The 23054-nt window shown below is 42.9% G+C and overlaps 1 protein-coding gene across 1 annotated transcript; it reads right to left on the reverse strand.

The window, feature by feature from the left end:
• Window positions 1-5674: 5674 nt before the first annotated feature.
• On the reverse strand, window positions 5675-19988 carry TEKT4 (tektin 4). Its single transcript, XM_074552974.1, has 6 exons — window positions 19397-19988; window positions 17351-17421; window positions 15579-15722; window positions 11282-11504; window positions 7635-7789; window positions 5675-6011 (listed from the first exon to the last, which is right to left on the reverse strand). The coding sequence occupies exons 1-6, from the start codon at window positions 19913-19915 to the stop codon at window positions 5792-5794; spliced, it is 1332 nt and encodes a 443-aa protein (XP_074409075.1). The 5' UTR covers window positions 19916-19988; the 3' UTR covers window positions 5675-5791.
• Between the last annotated feature and the right edge of the window lie 3066 nt (window positions 19989-23054).

Consider the following 23054-nt stretch of genomic DNA (forward strand, 5'->3'; position numbering starts at 1 on the left):
GGTGAATAAGTCCTGCCTTGGGAAGATAACAATGCTCAGCTTTTATCAAAATCTCTCAGAATCTAATTTATGGAAACGAAAAAACCTCAAAATTAATAAAAATGGTTTTATCCATAAGGCCCCAAAGCTCTTGGAATTGGAATTCTGGGAATATCAGACTTTTCCTAATGATCCCTCTGGAATGCACAGGGGAAAGAATTCCAGGAGCAAAACCCTCTCCTGCTCCTTCCCAGGGCACAATAAAGGAGATTTTTCATATTTTGACACAGAATTTTCCCCCATTCCTGGGAGCAACCAATTTTTGAGAGCCGTCCTTGAAATCCTTCTTGGAAACAAAGAAAGATGGAATTATCCCACCAAATCCACCCCTGAGTACTAAAAATATTATTTTAATGCTTCCTTTTTTACCCCAAAAATGGGGGTTTATCCCACATTTTTGAAATGGGGGGAGATTTAAAATAGCCCCAGTGTCAAGGCCCAGCCCAGCCTCTGGAATCTTGTGGAATTTGTTCTGCTCCACTGGAAAATTCCAGATTTTCCCCTTGTGTGGAGTTTGGGCTAAGTAGAAGAATTTTTAGGGGGAAAAAAGGGCTTTTTTTTGGGACGGATTCATTTCAACTGTGGCAGCAAAATCAGGGAATTTTCTCCCCTAAAAGAGAAAGGAAAGTTGGGAAAATCCACCAAAATCCCAGGTTATTTTGGGGAGATCCATAAATTTTCCCTGGGTTCTGTTTCCCATCATCAAAGAACAGAAAACTTTGCCAAATCCCAGGAATCCCATAGAAATAATCCCATGAAAATAAATAGAAATAAGTGGCTCCAGGATGGTCTGGTTGGGAAAATCCAAGAGCCAAGGAAGTTTCTGGATATTTCTGATTTAAATTCCAGAAAATAATTAAAATTAGGATTGGCTTGGAGCAAAAAATGGGGAAAAAAAGCAGGAATTCTGCTCACTCCTCTCCTGATTTCCAGGAAATTGTTGATTCCAAAGCTGCGGCCCCAAGATTCTCCTGGTTCTGGAAAAACCCAGGATGGGGAAGGCAAAGCAGGAATGTGGGTGAGGAAAATTCCAGGAATAAATCCTTTGCCACCTGCTGGAAAAAATCTGCTGAAGCTTGCAAACACCGAGGGATTTAAGGAAAACACCAGAAATTCCTGCCCTGCCTGCGTGGGAATCCTTGGCAAAGCTGGCAGCTCCTTCCTGACGTTTGTTCTGGGGTGGGAATTTAAAAATCTGTGAAAAATCCGCACCAAAATGATATTGGTGATTTAATTCCACCTGCGATTCCTCCAGAAAATGCTGGGATGGGAAGGGAACAAGGAGGGAGGAGAAATTCCAGATGTGAATGGTGAATCTCTGGCCCCAAATGAATCCTGTTGGACTGAACCCTAATTCCAAGAGGAATTTGGTTTTTTTTCCTGAGGAAAACTCCTTGCAGAGCAGCAAAACCAGCTGGAATTTTATTCCGAAGGGGATTCTGGCATTGCCAAACCTGAGATGAAAAAAGAGTAGGAAAATCAGGGTTTTATGGCTCAGTTTGAGAATTTTGGGAGTGGAATTGCATCATCCCAGCTTTCCTGCAAACTCCAAACTCTTCCCATTTCTCTGCTCCTATTTTAATAAAATCAGGGGAAATTTTGATTTATGAGTGAGCTGCTCCCTAAAATGATCACAAAAATCCTTTTTTCCCAGCCTGGGATGTGGGAATGGCTCAGCTCCAGTCCCACAGAGGGAAATGGGATCCCTCAGGCCCCGTTCCCTGCACTTCCCAGATTTGGGATCCCATTTTCCCTCTGGCAAATCCCACCAGGAAACCACGACAGGAACACTGTGTTTACCTCCCTGCTGGATTTCTGCCGTTCCATTTTTATTCATTTCCTGGGGAACATCATCCCAAATGAGGTTTAATTTATTCCCAGCTGCTGGTGTTTATTTAATTCCCACCTTTTTCCACCTGTGGAATAGCTCCATCCCAGCAGATGTTCCCTGAAATTTGAGGATGGAGCAGGAAAAGCTGCTCAGAGAGAGGGGTTGGGAAGGTGAGACCTGGACTGGAACTGGGGAAGGGAAAAGGAAAGGAAATATTTTATTTCCACTTGGATATTGTTATTATTCCTAAGAAATATTCACTCCTATTCCTTATTATTCCTAAAAAAATGTTCACTCCTATTTAATTATTAGGATGAAATCTCCCAAAATAGGCACACAGGCTATAGATAGATTGCAGATGGAATAAATTGATTTTCAGATGGTTTAAAGTCTGCTTTATGGGAAAGGAAAGGGAAAGGAAAGGAAAGGAAAGGAAAGGAAAGGAAAGGAAAGGAAAGGAAAGGAAAGGAAAGGAAAGGAAAGGAAGGAAAGGAAAGGAAAGGAAAGGAAAGGAAAGGAAAGGAAAGGAAAGGAAAGGAAAGGAAAGGGGAAAAGGAAAGGAAAGGAAAGGGGAAAAGGAAAGGAAAGGGGAAAAGGAAAGGGGAAAAGGAAAGGAAAGGAAAGGGGAAAGGGGAAAAGGAAAAGGAAAAAGGAAAAAGGAAAAAATGGGGAAGGAGGGGGAAGGGAAGATTGACCCATGGATGCAAAATTTGGGATGCAGAGAAGCTGGAGAGCCCCATAACCTGATCCCCAAGCTGCTCATCCCTTGGGTTGTTTCCCAGCCTGGTTCCTTGCTGCTTTTCCAGAACTTTTCATTATCCCAGCTCCCAGGCTCCCTCTCTCCAGCAGATCCAGCCTAAAATCATTACAATAATCTGCCGAATTGGCTCTGTTTCCCCAGGAATGAAACATTTCCACTGCAGCCCAATGGGCCCTGCCCGTTCCTGGGGAAGATCCGCGTGCTCTGGTGGCACAGGCAGTTCAATGGAGCCTGGGAGATAATCTCATTTCTGCCTCCTCTGCTTTTCATTCCATTTTCCCTCCAGACCAATTATCCCCAGGAATTGAATCACAGGGGTTGGCACCGCCGCTGCCTGCGGGAGAAGTGGGAAAACAGGAGGAACCAGCGGAGGGAAAGGAGGGAAATGGTTTGGGATGGAGGGAAAGGGGCTGGGAAGGGGCTGGGAATCCTCCCTGAGAGCCACAACTGCTCTGGGATCCTTCTCCCAACATTTTCCTGACTGAACTGCTCTGGGATCCTTCTCCCAACATTTTCCTGACTGAACTGCTCTGGGATCCTTCTCCCAACATTTCCCTGCCCCTGGCAGGGTGGCAATGAGATCAAACCCCCCCTCCCCAGTGGAGATACTCCAAAAATCCAAAATTCTGGTGATTTTAAAGTCCTCTCCAACCCAGACTATTTGGATTTTATGCAAAATAAAAGGAATTCCATTTCACCAGAATTTCCCAACCTTTCCTCCTCCAACTTTTAAACAGGCTGGGAATAAATTCTCTCTTATCAGCAGAGGGTGATTAATGTTGGGATATTTGATAAATGTGTCAGGGTATTGGATAAATGTGTTGGAATTATTTGTTTAAATGCCTTGGGGTGTTTGGGTTCTTTTTTTTCCCAGCCCATTTTTTCACTTTTTGTGGATTAAAGGCTGAGGTTTCCCACGCTCAGGTTTCCCTTTTTCCAAGTGCTGCTGGTTGGGAGGGCTGGGAGCAAAACTTTGCTGCTTGGAGTCCTGGGAAAAGTGGGATAAAGGCGGCTCCAGGCTTTTCCCTTCAGCCATAATCCTATAAAATTTAATAATTCTGTATTATAAATATATTTAGCAATAAAAAAGGGAAGATTTCGGGAAGGAATTCCAGGCTGGGATGGAATTCCAGTGAAGTTGTGGCTGAGGTTTTTTCCTCATAAATTTTTGATTCTATAGTTGATCTTTATCCCAAATTCAATCTTGGATTTTTCTGAGGGTTTTTCCTGATAAATTTTTGATTCTCTAGTTGACCTTTATCCTATATCCAATCTTGGACTTTTCTGAGGGTTTTTCCTGATGAATTTTAGATTCTGCAGTTGCTCCTTACCCCAAATCCAGTCTCTTGCTCACCATCCCCTGGTTTTTCATCCCTTAACCCCACTCCTTTGGAAAAACTTGTTGGAGTTGGAACTGGATGGGCTTGAAGGTCTCTTCCAACCCCAACCATTCCAGGATTCCCTGATTTCTCCCTCAGGATCCAAAATCAGGGCTATCAAATGCAATCATGAGGAGAAATCCATGAAAAACCCCAAAGAACAGCCCAAACTCTTGGATCCCAAATTCTCCTTGACATTCCCAAAGGAATGGGAGCAGCTTTGAGCAGGAAAAGCAATTCCTGGATAATCCTGAATTCAGAAAACACAAAATCCCAGGAATTCCAGCCCCACACCCCATCCATGGGCTCTGCAAATGGCCCTGGCCAGGGTTTTTTGTGGGAATTTTGCCTTTAAGGAGTTTTTTTTTTTTTTCTTTTCCCTTTGAGCAGCTGCTTTTTAAAGGTTAAAAATCCCTTTAAAACAGGAAATGATGGAATTTTGGTCTGGTCATTTTTGCCTGGTTTTGGACACTCACATATTTAACAAATGCCCAATAATGGCAGCATGGCATTTGCTGGGGATGTGGATAATTGGGGATAAAATGATGGATAACAGCTCATCCACAGGCTTTGCTTCCAGGGAACAGCACCAGCTCCACTCCACACCCCTGTGATGAAATGGAAATTCTGGATTGCATCCCCAAGCTGGTTAAATTATCTCTTTTTTTTTCCTTAAAAAAATTAAAATTAAAAATCCTTAGATTCATCTCAGCAGGTGCCATGGATTGGGAATGGTTTTCCCAAGGGAAAATTGTCATCAAACCTGGAAAATGTGTGGAAAATTTGGGTTTTTTTATTAATAATGTTTGAGCAGCTTAAATTCCTTGCTGAGTGAGTGATCCTCAGTTTTATTGCTCTCATTTCAAGCTATAAATATTTTATTTCCACCTGGATATTTTTTATTATTCCTAAGAAATATCCACTCCTATTCCTTATTATTCCTAAAAAATGTTCACTCCTGTTTAATTATTAGGATGAAATCCCCCAAAATAGGCACACATGCTATAGATAGATTGCAGATGGAATAAATATATTTTAAGCAGGAAAAGGAAAAGGAAAAGAAAAGGAAAAGGGAAAGGGAAATGAAAAGGGAATGGAAAAGGAAAAGGAAAAGGAAAAGGAAAAGGAAAAGGAAAAGGGGAAAGGAAAAGGAAAAGGAAAAGGAAAAGGAAAAGGAAAAGGAAAAGGAAAAGGAAAAGGAAAAGGAAAAGGAAAAGGAAAAGGAAAAGGAAAAGGAAAAGGAAGGGAAAGGGAAAGGGAAAGGGAAAGGGAAAGGGAAAGGAAAAGGAAAAGGAAAAGGAAAAGGAAAAGGAAGGGAAAGGGAAAGGGAAAGGAAAAGGAAAAGGAAAAGGAAAAGGAAAAGGAAAAGGAAAAGGAAAAGGAAAAGGAAAAGGAAAAGGAAAAGGAAGGGAAAGGGAAAGGGAAATGAAAAGGAAAAGAAAAAGGAAAAGGAAAAGGGAAAGGAAAAGGAAAAGGGAAAGGGAAAGGAAAAGGAAAAGGAAAAGGAAAAGGAAAAGGAAAAGGAAAAGGAAAAGGAAAAGGAAAAGGAAAAGGAAAAGGAAAAGGAAAAGGAAAAGGAAAAAGAAAAGGAAAAGGGGAAAGGGAAAGGATTTAATCCCAAGCAGAAGAAAACCGAGTGAACACAACACTTCAATGTACAATTTCTCAATTTATTCATATGAAAGCTCACAGATTTTTATTTTTTTTTCCCACACTTGCCAATGGCTGAACAGAAAAGAAGGAACAGTTTTTCTCCTGGGTTTTGCAGGCTGGGCACAGAAATCACTGTTGGTAACTCGCCACCTCCAGGTCCACCGGGTAGCGAACTCGGTAGCCCATGCACTTCTGCCTGTCGATAAAAATGCTGTTGGCCTTCACAGCAATCTCCTTCTCCAGCTTCATCCTCGTCTCCTCCAGATTCTTCAGGTTCTGCTCCGACTCCATCAGTTTTCTCTTCAGGGCCTCCAGGAATACTGTGAGCCCCTCCACTTCATTCACCAACCTGCAGGGAGTTGGGTTAAGGGATGAAAAACCAGGGCATGGTGAGCAAGAGACTGGATTTGGGGTAAGGAGCAACTGCAGAATCTAAAATTCATCAGGAAAAACCCTCAGAAAAATCCAAGATTGGATATAGGATAAAGGTCAGCTAGAGAATCAAAAATTTATGAGGAAAAAACCTCAGAAAAATACAAGATTGGATTTGGGATAAGATCAACTACAGAATCAAAAATTTATCAGGAAAGTACCTCAGAAAAATCCAATAAAAGATTGGATTTGGGATAAAAATAAACCAGAGATCCCAAAAATTTATCAGGAAAAACCCTCAGAAAAATCCAAGATTGGATTTGGGATAAAGATGAACTACAGAATCAAAAATTTATGAGGAAAAAACCTCAGAAAAATACAAGATTGAATTTGGGATAAAGATCAACTAAAGAATCAAAAATTTATGAGGAAAAAACCTCAGAAAAATCCAATATTGGATTTGGGATAAAGATCAACTACAGAATCTAAAATTCATCAAGAAAAAATCTCAGGAAAATCCAAGAAAAGATTGGATTTGGGATAAAGAACAACTACAGAATTGAAAAGTAATTTCTGACTTTGAGTAAAAAAATTAAAAGTCGTGAGGCAAAAAATTGAAAGTCGTGAGGCAAAAAACTAAAAGTTGTGAGGTAAAAAATTTTTAAAAATGGCCCCAAATCACTTTGGGATGGAAGAGGAGCCTTGGAGGAGTTGATTAATGACCTAAATTGGCGTTAATTGTGTAAATTGTGTATATTTACTGACCTGAACTGGGGCTCATCTCTGCAGAGCTCCACGTTGGGCCAAGTCGTGAGGCAAAAAATTGAAAGTCGTGAGGCAAAAAACTAAAAGTTGTGAGGTAAAAAATTTTAAAAACGGCCCCAAATCACATTGGGATGGAAGAGGAGCCTTGGAGGAGTTGATTAATGACCTAAATTGGAGTTAATTGTGTAAATTGTGTATATTTACTGACCTGAACTGGGGCTCATTCCTGCAGAGCTCCACGTTGGGCCAAGTCGTGAGGCAAAAAATTGAAAGTCGTGAGGCAAAAAACTAAAAGTTGTGAGGTAAAAAAATTTTAAAAACGGCCCCAAATCACTTTGGGATGGAAGAGGAGCCTTGGAGGAGTTGATTAATGACGTAAATTGGAGTTAATTGTGTAAATTGTGCATATTTACTGACCTGAACTGGGGCTCATCCCTGCAGAGCTCCACGTTGGGCCAAGTCGTGAGGCAAAAAATTGAAAGTTGTGAGGCAAAAAACTAAAAGTTGTGAGGTAAAAAAATTTTTAAAACGGCCCCAAATCACTTTGGGATGGAAGAGGAGCCTTGGAGGAGTTGATTAATGACGTAAATTGGCGTTAATTGTGTAAATTGTGTATATTTACTGACCTGAACTGGGGCTCATCCCTGCAGAGCTCGACGTTGGGCCAAGTCGTGAGGCAAAAAATTGAAAGTCGTGTGGCAAAAAACTAAAAGTTGTGAGGTAAAAAATTTTTAAAAACGGCCCCAAATCACTTTGGGATGGAAGAGGAGCCTTGGAGGAGTTGATTAATGACGTAAATTGGAGTTAATTGTGTAAATTGTGTATATTTACTGACCTGAACTGGGGCTCATCCCTGCAGAGCTCGACGTTGGGCCTGCAGGATCTGTCATAGAGCCGGCTCTGAGCCACCTTCAGGAAAGCTTCCTTGTCCCTGATGGCTTTTTTCAGGTTCTCTATGTTGGCCTCCTCATCCCCAATATCCTTCAGGATCTGGAGAGAAAATCCAAGGAAAAAACATCTTCAAACAATGGTGAATAGCATCCCCAAAAATATCTGTTCATGGTGAGGCGTTAAAGTTTGTACCACCAGTCTGGGGAATGAAGTACAACAAGAATAATTTTTTATTTTAGATGATAATATAATTAATTTTATTTTATTTAAGATTAAATAAATATAAATATAAATATAAATATAAATATAAATATAAATATAAATATAAATATAAATATAAATATAAATATAAATATAAATATAAATATTAAGGTGGGTTTGACCTGTTTATTTTTAATATTACACTGAGAAGCACAGCTTTAGTTTAAATAAAACAGAAAATATTCTGCAGCTTCTCCCATGTCCCAAAACCATGGGAGAGATCCCAAACCTCTCCCATGGATGAAAACACATCCTGGAGTGCTTTGAAATGTGAATTTTAACTGGAAATCCAAGAAAAAATCAATTTATTTTGAGGGAGAGCTGCTGATCAGCTTGGGAATACCTGGTTTTCCAAAGAAAATGGAAAAGACAGGAAATCCTGAAATTCTTCCCGTCATAACCATTGATACACATGCAAAAAATAAAGATATCCAGTTGTCATTCCCAGATCCTAAGGAATTAATACTTTTTCCACACTTGCCAATGGCTAAAAGAGAAAAAAGGAGCTGCTCCATATTGGAAAAGGGGAAAGGCCCAAAGCCACCCCTTATTCATAGGAAAAATAAAAGTACTGTGGTGGTTTTGATCTCTTTATTTTTGTTATTACGCTGAAAATCCCATTTTCAGTCTAAAAAGAAGCAGGAAATATTCCCTCAAAACCTTTTACATGTGTTCTGTGGGATGACAGCACATCCCCACCCCAGGAATTGCCACCAGGGGCTAAGGAATGACTTTAATAATCCCCACATTTCCAATGGTCTCAGTCCAGGGATGAGGAAAATCTTTACTCCCAAAGTTTTTAAAGAAGGAGCAGGACTTCTTTAAAAAATTAGTAAATAATTTTTAATCATTTTAGAATTTTAATTTTAATTTTTAATTTTAATTTTTAAAATTTTTTTATTTTTAATTTTTAATTTTTAATTTTAATTTTTAATAATTTTAGAACACAGAATTCCATGTAAAATCCACAAAAGAAGGAGCTGCTCCACATTGGAGGAATTCAGGTTTAAAGGGTTTAATTCAGGTTTAAAGGGTTTAATTCAGGTTTCAAGGGTTTAATTCAGGTTTAAAGTATTTAATTCAGGTTTCAAGGGTTTAATTCAGGTTTAAAGGGTTTAATTCAAGTTTAAAGGGTTGAATTCAGGTTTAAAGTGTTTAATTCAGGGTTAAAGGGTTTAATTCAGGGTTAAAGGGTTTAATTCAGGGTCGAAGTGTTTAATTCAGGGTTAAAGTGTTTAATTCAGGTTTCAAGGGTTTAATTCAGGTTTAAAGGGTTTAATTCAGGTTTCAAAGGTTTAATTCAAGTTTAAAGGGTTGAATTCAGGTTTAAAGTGTTTAATTCAGGGTTAAAGGGTTTAATTCAGGGTTAAAGGGTTTAATTCAGGTTTAAAGTGTTTAATTCAGGGTTAAAGTGCTTAATTCAGGGTTAAAGTATTTAATTCAGGGTTGAAGGGTTTAATTCAAGTTTAAAGGGTTTAATTCAGGTTTAAAGGGTTTAATTCAGGTTTCAAGGGTTTAATTCAGGGTTAAAGGGTTTAATTCAGGTTTCAAGGGTTTAATTCAGGTTTAAAGGGTTTAATTCAGGTTTAAAGGGTTTAATTCCGGTTTCAAGGGTTTAACTCAAGTTTAAAGGGTTTAATTCAAGTTTAAAGGGTTTAATTCAGGTTTAAACTGTTTAATTCAGGGTTAAAGTGTTTAATTCAGGTTTAAAGGGTTTAATTCAGTTTTAAAGGGTTTAATTCAGGGTTAAAGTGTTTAATTCAGGTTTAAAGGGTTTAATTCAAGTCTAAAGGGTTTAATTCAGGGTTAAAGTGTTTAATTCAGTTTTAAAGGGTTTAATTCAGGTTTAAAGGGTTTAATTCAGGTTTCAAGGGTTTAATTCAAGTTTAAAGGGTTTAATTCAGGGTTGAAGTGTTTAATTCAGGGTGAAAGGGTTTAATTCAGGGTTAAGGTGTTTAATTCAGGTTTAAAGGGTTTAATTCAGGTTTAAAGGGTTTAATTCAGGGTTAAAGGGTTGAATTCAGGTTTCAAGGGTTTAATTCAGGTTTAAAGGGTTTAATTCAAGTTTAAAGGGTTTAATTCAGGTTTCAAGGGTTTAATTCAGGGTTAAAGTGTTTAATTCAGGTTTAAAGGGTTTAATTCCGGTTTCAAGGGTTTAATTCAAGTTTAAAAGGTTTAATTCCGGTTTCAAGGGTTTAATTCAAGTTTAAAGGATTTAATTCAGGTTTAAAGGGTTTAATTCAGGGTTAAAGTGTTTAATTCAGGTTTAAAGGGTTTAAGTCAAGTTTAAAGGGTTGAATTCAGGGTTAAAGGGTTTAATTCAGGTTTAAAGGGTTTAATTCAGGGTTGAAGTGTTTAATTCAGGTTTAAAGGGTTTAATTCAGGGTTGAAGTGTTTAATTCAGGTTTCAAGGGTTTAATTCAGGTTTAAAGTGTTTAATTCAGGTTTAAAGGGTTTAATTCAGGGTTAAAGGGTTTAATTTAGGTTTAAAGGGTTGAACTCAGTGTTAAAGTGTTTAATTCAGGTTTAAAGGGTTTAATTCAGGGTCAAAGTGTTTAACTGAACTCCATCCCAACAAAACCCACCAAGACCACAACAAAACCCCAAAACCTCTCCCCGCATCCTAATCCGACACAAAAACACTTCACTCCTACGCAGATTAAACCAACTTTTGTCGGATCTCAAGATCTCAGTCCTGAGATGCTGAGCCTCCGAGACCACCTTGGGGGGCTCGGGAGTCCTGGAATGTTCCAGAAGTGTCTGGTGGCTGGACTTTGGTCCTACACAGGAGATGACAAGGATGAGGGCTTCACAGGGTGAATGGTGAAGGGATTTGTTAATTAGAGGGTGAGACACAGGGTTTAGGATTTCTGTACAGGGGGGTTTGGAGGAGTAAGATGGAGGAATTGGGGCGTGTCCTGTCCTTCTTCTTCTTCTTCTTCTCCTCCATCTTCTGTGGCCACGGTGGCACCTTTGGATTGGTCATTACTGAGAGTGCACCCAGTTATAAGAATAAATGGTATTGGGGAAAAATGATAAATATTGTACACGTAACAATGGGTATAAAGATAGGTGACTGTCCGGAGGGCAGCACAGTGTGCTCATGGCTGACTGCTGAGCAGATCTTTGCTCGGGCTGAAAGAAAATCTTTTAGATAAACAATTAATAAACATAAAAACCGAAAGAAGAACTGAAGCCTCTTCTCGTCCTTCGATACGCGGGCTGCCCCAAGGCCACTCCAGGCCTTTCCAGGCCCCTCAAACAGCCGAGATAAACCGGACAAACTTTTTTTGGTTCCACGATGCCAAAACCCCACGAGGTGCCCCTGACCTGCCTCAGGTGGCTCTCCAGGCGCAGCTTGGCCCCGTCCAGCTCCCTGCAGTGGCTGTCGAAGGCCTCGCTGACCGCTGCCCGCTGCATGCGCAGGTCCTCGGACGCGTCGTGGATGATGTTGTTGATCAGCGAGCGGAGCTGAACCGACGCCAATTTTTCCTGTTCTGCCCTGGAAATGTTGTCGTGGCTGAACTGGGCCCAGGTTTTGGGTGTGGAGGCGCTGGAAGAGCAAGGAATGGGGTAAATTGGGGTAAATTTGCTTTAAAAAGGGTTTTTACACCTGGGAAAGTGGGGTTGGGTTTTGGTTGGTTCGGGTCTTGCTCAGGGTGTGGATTTCTCATAAGGAACAGGATTAATCCTTTAATGAGTAAATAAAAAATTTTAAATAAATTAATAACAATTCTTGGATAAATGAATAGAGTATTCTAATAAATTAATGAAAATCCTTTGGTTGGTTCAGGTCTTGCTTGGGGTGTGGATTTCTCATAAGGAACTCATAAAGTTACATTACTCATAAAGTCTCCATTACTCATAAAGGATTAATCCTTTAATGAGTAAATAAAAGATTTCAAATAAATTAATAACAATTCTTGCATAAATTAATATAATATTTTAATAAAATAATGAAAATCCTTTAATAAATTAATAAAATCCTTTGGTTGGTTCGGGTCTTGCTTGGGGTGTGGATTTCTCATAAGGAACAGGATTAATCCTTTAATGAGTAAATAAAAAATTTCAAATAAATTAATAACAATTCTTGGATAAATGAATAGAGTATTCTAATAAATTAACGAAAATCCTTTAATAAATTAATAAAATCCTTTGGTTGGTTCGGGTCTTGCTTGGGGTGTGGGTTTCTCATAAGGAACAGGATTAATCCTTTAATGAGTAAATAAAAAATTTCAAATAAATTAATAACAATTCTTGGATAAATGAATAGAGTATTCTAATAAATTAATGAAAATCCTTTTCATTAATTTATTAGAATAAATATTAGAATATATCAATTAGAATAAATATAGAATAAATCAATAAAATGAAAAATGAAAATTCTTGAACAGGTTAAGAAAAATATTCTAATAAATCAATAAAAAATTTCAAATAAATTAATAACAATTCTTGGATAAATGAATAGAATATTCTAATAAATTAATGAAAATCCTTTAATAAATTAATAAAATCCTTTGGTTGGTTCGGGTCTTGCTCGGGGTGTGGATTTCTCATAAGGAACAGGATTGATCCTTTAATGAGTAAATAAAAGATTTCAAATAAATTAATAACAATTCTTGCATAAATTAATATAATATTTTAATAAAATAATGAAAATCCTTTAATAAATCAATAAAATCCTTTGGTTGGTTCGGGTCTTGCTCGGGGTGTGGATTTCTGATAAGGAACAGGATTAATCCTTTAATGAGTAAATAAAAGATTTCAAATAAATTAATAACAATTCTTGGATAAATGAATAGAGTATTCTAATAAATTAATGAAAATCCTTTTCATTAATTTATTAGAATAAATATTAGAATATATCAATTAGAATAAATATAGAATAAATCAATAAAATGAAAAATGAAAATTCTTGAACAGGTTAAGAAAAATATTCTAATAAATCAATAAAAAATTTCAAATAAATTAATAACAATTCTTGGATAAATGAATAGAATATTCTAATAAATTAATGAAAATCCTTGAATAAATTAATAAAATCCTTTGGTTGGTTCGGGTCTTGCTCGGGGTGTGGATTTCTCATAAGGAACTCATAAAGTTACATTACTCATAAAGTCTCCATTACTCATGAAGGATTAATCCTTTAATGACTAAATAAAAGATTTCAAATAAATTAATAACAATTCTTGGATAAATGAATAGAATATTCTAATAAATTAATGAAAATCCTTTAATAAATTAATAAAATCCTTTGGTTGGTTCGGGTCTTGCTTGGGGTGTGGATTTCTCATAAGGAGCAGGATTAATCCTTTAATGAGTAAATAAAAGATTTCAAATAAATTAATAACAATTCTTGGATAAATGAATAGAATATTCTAATGAATTAATGAAAATCCTTTAATAAATTAATAAAATCCTTTGGTTGGTTCAGGTCTTGCTTGGGGTGTGGATTTCTCATAAGGAACTCATAAAGTTACATTACTCATAAAGTCTCCATTACTCATAAAGGATTAATCCTTTAATGAGTAAATAAAAGATTTCAAATAAATTAATAACAATTCTTGGATAAATGAATAGAGTACACTAATAAATTAATGAAAATCCTTTAATAAATTAATAAAATCCTTTGGTTGGTTCGGGTCTTGCTCAGGGTGTGGGTTTCTCATAAGGAACAGGATTAATCCTTTAATGAGTTAATAAAAAATTTCAAATAAATTAATAACAATTCTTGGATAAATGAATAGAATATTCTAATAAATTAATGAGAATCCTTTAATAAATTAATAAAATCCGCCAAGAAATGAATGAAAATTCTTGAATAGGTTAAGAAAAATATTCTAATAAATCAATAAAAAATCCTCAATAAATTAATAACAATTCTTGAATAAAATAAGGAAAATCCCTAATGGAGCAATAAAAATCCTCAAATAAAGCAATAAAAAGCCTTGAATAAATCAGTTAAAATCCTTGAATAAATTAATAAAATATTCTAATAAATCAGTTAATATCCTTGAATAAATCAGTTAAAATATTCTAATAAATCAATAAAAAATCCTCAATAAATTAATAACAATTCTTGAATAAAATAAGGAAAATCCCTAATAGAGCAATAAAAATCCTCAAATAAAGCAATAAAAAGCCTTGAATAAATCAGTTAAAATCCTTGAATAAATTAATAAAATATTCTAATAAATCAGTTAAAATCCTTGAATGAATCAGTTAAAATCCTCAAATAAATTAATTTCAAATCTTGGATAAATTAATAAATTATTTTTATAAATCAATAAAAATCCTCAAATTAATTAAGAAAATTATTGAATAAATTAAGAAAAACTTCTAACAAATCAAGAAAAGTTCTCAAATAAATTAATAAAAAATCCCCAAATTAATAATCTCTTGCTCCTGTGGCTTCAGAGGGAACTGAAGCCTAAAATAAAATCAGCCCAAGTGCTCCATCTTGAGCTAAAGCTGGTCAGAACATTCACACACATTTTTTGTCCAGTTCAGTCATGGCAAGTAAACTTGGGATAGATCCAGGATTTAAAGGCTGGAAATTATAAAAAAATCCAGGATCTTGGCAGGGTGGAGAGGAAAAGGCTCCAGGGAGAGCTCAGAGCCTGAAGGAGCTCCAGGAGAGCTGGGCTGGGGACAAGGGATGGAGGGACAGGACACAGGGAACGGCTTCACATGGAGAGATGGGATGGATGGGATGGATGGGATGGATGGGATATTGGGAAGGAATTTCCTGAGAGGGTGAGGAGGGGCTGAAATGGAATTCCCAGAGAAGCTGAGGCTGCCCCATCCTTTGGAAACACCCAAGGATGGAGTTTTGAGCAACCTAGGATGGCGGAAGGCATTGGGATTGGAATGAGGTGAATTTCCAACCCAAATAAACCACGTTAAACACCCAGCATGTTCCAACCATGGCGCTGCCTCTCCAAGCTCTTCCCCCGGCTGGGATTGTGTGGGATCTCAGGATTTCAGTCCTGGGATGCAGGGCCCCCGAGAGCACCTTGGGGGGCTCGGGACTTCTGGAATGTTCCAGAAGTGTCTGGTGGCTGGACTTTGATCCTACACAGGAGACGACAAGGATGAGGGTTTCACCGGGGTGAATGGTGAAGGGATTAGTTAATTAGAGGGTGAGACACAGGGTTTAGGATTTATGTACAGGGGGGTTTAGAGGAGTAAGATGGAGGAATTGGGGCGTGTCCTGTCCTTCTTCTTCTTCCTCCTCTCCTCCATCTTCTTTGGCCACGGTGGCACCTTTGGATTGGTTATTACTGAGAGTGCACCGAGTTATAACAATAGATGGTATTGGGGAAAAATGATAAATATTGTACACGTAACCATGGGTATAAAGATAGGTGACTGCCCGGAGGGCAGCACAGTGTGCCCATGGCTGGCTGCTGAGCAGAGCTCTGTTCGGCTGAAAGAAAATCTTTTAGATAAACAATTAATAAACATGAAAACCAGAAAGAAGAACTGAAGCCTCTTCTCGTCCTTTGATACGCGGGCTGTCCCAAGGCCACCCCGGGCCCTTCCAGGCCCCTCAAACAGCCGAGATAACCGGACAGGATTGGGCATTCCAGGTGTGCTGTCCCAGGAGATCCTGGGAATAACTCACTTCTCCTCGAACTTGACGGAGCTGGGGTGGGACTGGACGTCGGTGCTGTCGGTGCAGTAGCCGATGCATTTGTCGTCGATGTTGTACGTCTGCACCTTATCCGACCAGTCCAGCTCGCAGTTCTCCTTCTGGATCCGGTTGGATCTGCAAAAGTTGGGATCACAGCTCAGCTGGAAGCAAGAGAATTCCCAATCCGTCCCTCTTTGGGAAGCACAGCTCCACCCTTTGTGTTCTACAGGGAAACGAGACCGGGAAATTCCTTGCGGGTTGGAAAATTCCAAACTCTCCATTCCCTCTGCCTGGAAGAGGAGCCTGACTGAGATGGGATTTTAGGACAAAATCCCAGTGTGAGGGTGGCAGAAAGAGGAGTCTGATTGAAATGGGATTTTAGGAAAAAATTCCAGTGTGAGGGTGGCAGAAAGAGGAGTCTGATTGAAATGGGATTTTAGGAAAAAATTCCAGTGTGAGGGTGGCAGAAAGAGGAGCCTCATTGAGATGGGATTTTGGGAAAAAATTCCAATTCCAGTGTGAGGGTGGCAGAAAGAGAAGCCTGACTGAGATGGGATTTTAGGGAAAAATCCCAGTGTGAGGGTGGCAGAAAGAGAAGCCTGACTGAGATGGGATTTTGGGAAAAAATTCCAGTGTGAGGGTGGCAGAAAGAGGAGCCTGACTGAGATGAAATTTTGGGAAAAAATTCCAGTGTGAGGGTGGCAGAAAGAGAAGCCTGACTGAGATGGGATTTTGGGAAAAAATTCCAGTGTGAGGGTGGCAGGAAGAGAAGCCTGACTGAGATGGAATTTTAGGAAAAAATTCCAGTGTGATGGGGGGAAGGCCCTGGAATAAAATTCCCAGAGAAGCTGTGGCTGCCTCTGGATCCTTGGAGTGTCCAAGGCCAGGTTGGAGCACCCTGGGATTGTGGAAGGTCCCTGTCCGTGGAACTAGATAATATTTAATGATATTCAGATTTAAATTGCTGCTTTGTTGTTAATTAGAGTCACACATTGCTCAGTTAATTATAATTACAATTATTCTAATTATAAAAGCCTGTGGGTTGTTATCAGCTGATAACAGCAGGTGTCACTCTCAGCCAAGGAATTGGGAATTCTCTTGGAAAAGGGGAATAAAATGGGACTAAACTTGGACTAAATGGAGATAAAACTGGGCTAAAATGATCTTAAAGCAATTAAAACCCCCAAATTAACCTCATTAGGCTCCTCTCATGCTCTAATTAATATAACGGAGCTACTTTATATTAATTGGCATTTACAGCCATTTTTAAAGACCAACATTTCTTTCATCAGGTAGAACAGGAGCAGACTGAAGGATTTTTTTAACTAAAATATGAAGCTTCCAGCATGATTCCTTTATATTGATGGACTTGAGGACACAATAACATCTTTCCAAAGGGTTTGTTAGAAATTCCAAGGAAATAATCCTTTGGAATGGCAAGGAACACCTGGCCTGGCACAGAAATTCCAGATTTAAAGTTCACACTGACCTCTGGTGGCAAAAAAATTCCTTTGATACCAAAAATCCCTTTAATAATACAAAGATCTTCTCCAAGAAGATATCCAGAGAATATTTATATAGCACTGGAATTTAGTGTTGGAAAACAAATCCAACACCGTTGTGGAAAGCAGGAAAATCTAAATCTACCTGAAAATCCGGGTTTTCATGGAATTCCCTCAGCTCCTAAGCCTGGCCTGGCTGAGCTCTGTGTCCACCTTCATCCCAGGAATTATTTGGCTGAAGAATCCTGGGAAATGCTTTACCTTATCTGGGTGGCAGCTTGGATGATGGTTCTTTTCAGAAGATCCCGGATATCCCGGATCAGATCAGCTTCCTAAAGAAAAACAGGGAGAATTCCATGGATCCAGAGCAGGAAACACCATCCTGAGGAGCAACTTGGGGAGAAATCCTTACATTTCCTTATCTACTCTCACTTTGTTAGGGTAAAACTTGGAATTTTGGAGTCACCAGATCCTGAGGGAACTCAGCCCTAAACCGACGCAGGCTGAAAAAACTGGAATACTTCAAAATTTTGTGGATTCCATGAAAAAGCCTGAGTGTTATCCTGTCATGGAAGGAATTCTTCCCTGGCACAGATTCCCAGAGAAGCTGTGGCTGCTCCATCCCTGGAATGTCCAAGGTCAGGCTGGAAGGGGCTTGGAGCAACCTGGGATAGTGGGAAAGGGTGGGAATAGTGGAAAGAGGTGGGAATTTATTATTTTTAAGGTTCCATCCATCCCAAACCATTCCAGGATTCCATGATCCCATCAGATTAAATGGAATAAATGAATTCCCTGCTCAGTTTTGAGATAGGGAAGAATCAGGGAAAATCCCCATGCCTGGAACCATGGACTTGATGAGCTTCAAAGTAATTTCCAACCTAAAAATTGTAACAATTCCCACATGGAAATATCCTACATCTACTCTTCCCTGTTTATATTTTTGACTGGAAAATTTCTGATTATAAATCAGAAATTACACCCAATTCCCATTCAAAACATTCCTAAATCCCATCATGCCTTCTATGTGGAATCCTAGAATATCCTGAGTTGGGAAGAATCCACAGGGATCAAGAAATTCCTGGTTCTTGCCAGGATAATCCCCAAAACCCCACCAGCTTTACACATTTCAGTCTGATCCTTATTTTTTGAATATTAATCCTCTGGTAACTGATTCTGATTGGAGGCTGCAGGTGAATAATCATTCATTAATTTCTGGGATATTGGAATAGGTGTAATTCCAGGATGGAAAATGTGTTTTTTGTAACATCCAGCACAAGAATGACACTGGAATTTGACAGGAATCTCGGTGACAGGGTTGGATCATCACCTTGGCAAAACTCGGGGAGAATTAATGACAGAAACTGCCAAAACTTGGTCAATTTGACCACGGGAACAGCCAAGGAATATCCCAGTGTTCCTGAACTTCTGGATTGTGGAGTTTTAAAGTTTAACCTGCAGAAAGGAGGGGATTTCAAGGCGGGTAGAGAAGGAATTTATGCCAGAATAGGATTTTGGTGTTGGTGCAGGAAAGCTCTGGGTTGGTTTTGTTGGGGTCTGGGCTGAGGGAGTGACCTGCTCTCGTCCAGCCACACTTCCCAAAGTGATTTAATCACTTCCCAAAGTGATTAAATCACAGCAAGGACTCAAAAAATTCCTTGGAGTGACCAGACCCTGACTCACAGGAGACACCTCCAGCATCCTCAGCTTCACCTCCTCACTGCTGCTCCTCATTCCAGCACTGGAAGAAGGGTTTAACTTCTCTTTTTAGAGCCACGGTCTAATGTTTTGGTTGAAACTATACTTGCACGTGGGGATACCAGAGATTAGTTCAGGTTTGAGGATTAGGAGCATTATGGGGATTATATGTAGGGCTGTGAGAAGATGTTCTCATGTGGAGTTTTGATGTAATGTGGGATGGGAGAGTGCCTGGTTGTGTCATTATGAGCATGTATAGGGTGTATGAGGCAGTAAGTAGGATTGTGGCTCCTGTTAGATAATTGTGAAGGTGGGTCAGCTGAAAAGTGTGATTACAATCGTTAGTTCTGAGGTTTGTTGCTTGTTAGGTTAGCTAGGAGCCATCAGGTGGCTATGAGGGGTAGAAGGGGCTGAAGGCCTCGTGTAAGTAGGAGGATTTACCTGTGAGTTCATTCATAGTTGGTGTTGGTTAAGCAGAATAGCACTGAAGAGGTTAAACCATGCGAGATTATTAGAATTATTGCCCCTTATTGCGAGATTATTAGAATTATTGCCCCTATTACCACCAGAGCAGCAGCGCCGGGGCTGTCACCAAGCCCAGGCGCCGCTCACCTTCATCAGCTGCTTCTCCACCTCATCGATCACCAGGTCCGGGGGCTGCCGCCGCTCCCGGCACTCCAGGTTATCGATGACAACCGAGTAGGGCACCTCGGTGGCATCGAGCGCCCGCTCCAACCGCAGCTTCTGAGCCACCAGCAGGTTGGTCTCGGCGTCCAGCTCCATGATCTCCTTCTGCAGCTCCACCCTCCAGAACTGGAGGTCCTGCAGCCGCTGGCCCAGCGTGGCCTTGGAGTAGCCCTGGGCTCGCTGCGCGCTGGCGGCCGCATGCTTCATCAGGTGCTTGGCCTCGCCGCGGCCGCGCTCCGCCTGCTCGCCCGTCGTGTACGCCTCGAAGCAGACGCCCGCGTTGCGGCGGTGCCACTCGGGCAGATGGTATTTGGCGGTGCGCAGGCCGGCCAATGCCATGCCGCAGCAGGAGCGCGGCCTCTCGGTGGGGACCACATCGCAGGTCTTGCTGGGCAGCGGGCAGGAGGGAACGACCGGCGGGTGCGGCTCGTCGGGCTGCGCCATGGCGGAGCCTCCGCCGCTCGCCGCTCCCGCCCGAGCGTCCTCGCCTCACCGCGGCAACCAACGACTGGGCGGGCCCGCTTCTTGATGGACAGCAGCACAGACCAATCAGAGAGATGATTCGCACAGAGCGCGCCACTGATTGGTGAATGAGCTGTCTGGGCCCGCCCCCACGCCGCTCGTTGCCGTGGTAACGGGAAGGCGGTTGCAGTTGAATTGGGAAGGCCGCGGTGAATGAAGGCCGCGAGCTGCGGAGGGCTGAGGGGAAATGCCGGGGATTTCGGGAGGGTGAGGGCACCTCGTTCCAGGAAGGAAAGGAGGGGTTCAGATCCGGTGCTTAGCAGCACCTGGAGCCTGAAATCTGGTGTTTGCTGCCACCGCCAGAGCCCAGATCCAGAAATTTCTTGGTGCCAGCACGGCCCAAGCCCAGCAATTTGCTGGCATGGAAAGGCAAAATCCGGCAATTTCCCGGCACCGCCCAGGTCTGGCATTTCCTGTTGGGGAAAAGGGAAAAGAAAGGGGAATAAAGGAGGAAGGGAAGGGAAGTTCGGCTCTCCTGCAGGAGATGTGGATCTTGATGAGATTTGTGGAATTCTCTGGCTTGGGAAAGGTGCTTTTTCCAGCTGGCAGATCTTCAGGATGAACCTGGCAGGTGTGGGCAGAATTCCTGGATTTCCACAGGGAATCCCACACTCCAGGTGGACTTTTAAAGCACCTCCCCATTCCTACAGAAGAGAATCACTCCCATTTTGGAAAACCCGGAATGTACAAGAAAAGCAGGATTTGGAGGGAATTATTGCTCAGATTGCAGCTTCTCCCAGCACCTCAGAGCTTTGAGGGCAATTTTGGGAAGGATTATGGATATCCCTACTGAATTATGGATATCCCTGCTGGATTACAACAGAATTCCAGTTCCCAATCTTCCCCACGCTCCGCTCCGGAGCCGATTAGCTCTTGGAATAATCCCTGGGATGCAAATAATCCCAGGTCTGTTCTGGGTTTAGGATCTATTCAGAGGATAAATGGGATCTGACAGAATTTCTGGGATTTACTGCGTTGGGAAGAGCTGATGCCATTTATTTAATTCCTTCATGGAAAAGAGGGATAGAGGATTTTTTAGGATGCTGGCAGCAATTTTAGAAGGGTGGATGAGGGTGCAAAAATCATGCGTGGGACAGCTCAAGGAAAAGAGCCTGCCCCTCCCATCTTTCCCAGTTTTCCAGCCTAATAAAAGGATCAGGGATGGATGGATGCTCCTGGGGAGGGGAGAGGGACACGAGTGCCCCCCATTCCCGGTGTCCCCCCATTCCCGGTGTCCCCCCCCATTCCCGGTGTCCCCCCGTTCCCGGTGTCCCCCCCATTCCCGGTGTCTCCCCCCATTCCCGGTGTCTCCCCCCATTCCCGGTGTCTCCCCATTCCCGGTGTATCCCCCCCATTCCCGGTGTCTCCCCCCATTCCCGGTGTATCCTGCATTCCCGGTGTCTCCCCCATTCCCGGTGTCCCCCCCATTCCCGGTGTCTCCCCATTCCCGGTGTCCCCCCATTCCCGGTGTCCCCCCCCATTCCCGGTGTGCCCCCCATTCCCGGTGTCCCCCCATTCCCGGTGTGCCCCCCATTCCCGGTGTCCCCCCCATTCCCGGTGTCCCCCCCATTCCCGGTGTCTCCCCATTCCCGGTGTCCCCCCCATTCCCGGTGTCCCCCCCCATTCCCGGTGTCTCCCCATTCCCGGTGTCTCCCCATTGCCGGTGTCTCCCCATTCCCGGTGTCCCCCCCATTCCCGGTGTGCCCCCATTCCCGGTGTCCCCCGCATTCCCGGTGTCCCCCCGTTCCCGGTGTCCCCCCATTCCCGGTGTTCCCCCATTCCCGGTGTCCCCCGCATTCCCGGTGTCCCCCCGTTCCCGGTGTGCCCCCCATTCCCGGTGTCCCCCCATTCCCGGTGTCCCCCCCATTCCCGGTGTCCCCCCATTCCCGGTGTCCCCCGCATTCCCGGTGTCCCCCCGTTCCCGGTGTGCCCCCCATTCCCGGTGTCCCCCCATTCCCGGTGTCCCCCCCATTCCCGGTGTCTCCCCATTCCCGGTGTCCCCCCCATTCCCGGTGTCCCCCCCATTCCCGGTGTCCCCTCCGTTCCCGGTGTCCCCCCATTACCGGTGTCCCCCCCATTCCCAGTGTCCCCCCGCATTCCCGGTGTCTCCCCATTCCCGATGTCTCCCGCATTCCCGGTGTCCCCCCCATTCCCGGTGTCCCCCCGTTCCCGGTGTCCCCCCATTCCCGGTGTCCCTCCCATTCCCGGTGTCCCTCCCATTCCCGGTGTCCCCCCCATTCCCGGTGTGCCCCCATTCCCGGTGTCCCCCGCATTCCCGGTGTCCCCCCCATTCCCGGTGTCCCCCGCATTCCCGGTGCCCCCCCCCATTCCCGGTGTCCCCCCATTCCCGGTGTCCCCCCCCCATTCCCAGTGTCCCCCCGCATTCCCGGTGTGCCCCCATTCCCGGTGTCCCCCCATTCCCGGTGTCCCCCCCCCATTCCCGGTGTCTCCCGCATTCCCGGTGTCCCCCCGTTCCCGTTGTCTCCCCCGTTCCCGGTGTCCCCCCCATTCCCGGTGTTCCCCCATTCCCGGTGTCCCCCCCCCATTCCCGGTGTCCCCCGCATTCCTGGTGTCTCCCCATTCCCGGTGTCCCCCCATTCCCGGTGTCCCCCCCATTCCCGGTGTCCCCCCATTCCTGGTGTCCCCCGCATTCCCGGTGTCTCCCCGTTCCCGGTGTCTCCCCATTCCCGGTGTCCCCCCCATTCCCGGTGTCCCCCGCATTCCCGGTGTGCCCCGCATTCCCGGTGTGCCCCCCATTCCCGGTGTGCCCCCCCATTCCCGGTGTGCCCCCCATTCCCGGTGTCTCCCCATTCCCGGTGTCTGCCCCATTCCCGGTGTCCCCCCCCATTCCCGGTGTTCCCCCCATTCCCGGTGTCCCCCGCATTCCCGGTGTCCCCCCGTTCCCGGGGTGCCCCCCATTCCCGGTGTCCCCCCATTCCCGGTGTCGCCCCCATTCCCGGTGTCCCCCCCCATTCCCGGTGTCCCCCCATTCCCGGTGTTCCCCCATTCCCGGTGTCCCCCCCATTCCCGGTGTCCCCCCCATTCCCGGTGTTCCCCCATT

This window comes from Zonotrichia albicollis, chromosome 16, assembly GCF_047830755.1.
Source record: "Zonotrichia albicollis isolate bZonAlb1 chromosome 16, bZonAlb1.hap1, whole genome shotgun sequence".
NCBI classification, from domain to species: Eukaryota; Metazoa; Chordata; class Aves; order Passeriformes; family Passerellidae; genus Zonotrichia; species Zonotrichia albicollis.

Coding starts and splice junctions, on each gene's coding strand:
- TEKT4 (XM_074552974.1), bottom strand. CDS start 19,915: ATGGCGCAGCCCGACGAGCCGCACCCGCCGGTCGTTCCCTCCTGCCCG. Junction 17,422..19,396: donor TGGAGAAGCAGCTGATGAAG/GTGAGCGGCGCC, acceptor GTTTTTCTTTAG/GAAGCTGATCTGATCCGGGA. Junction 6,012..7,634: donor AGGGATGAGCCCCAGTTCAG/GTCAGTAAATAT, acceptor AACTCCCTGCAG/GTTGGTGAATGAAGTGGAGG.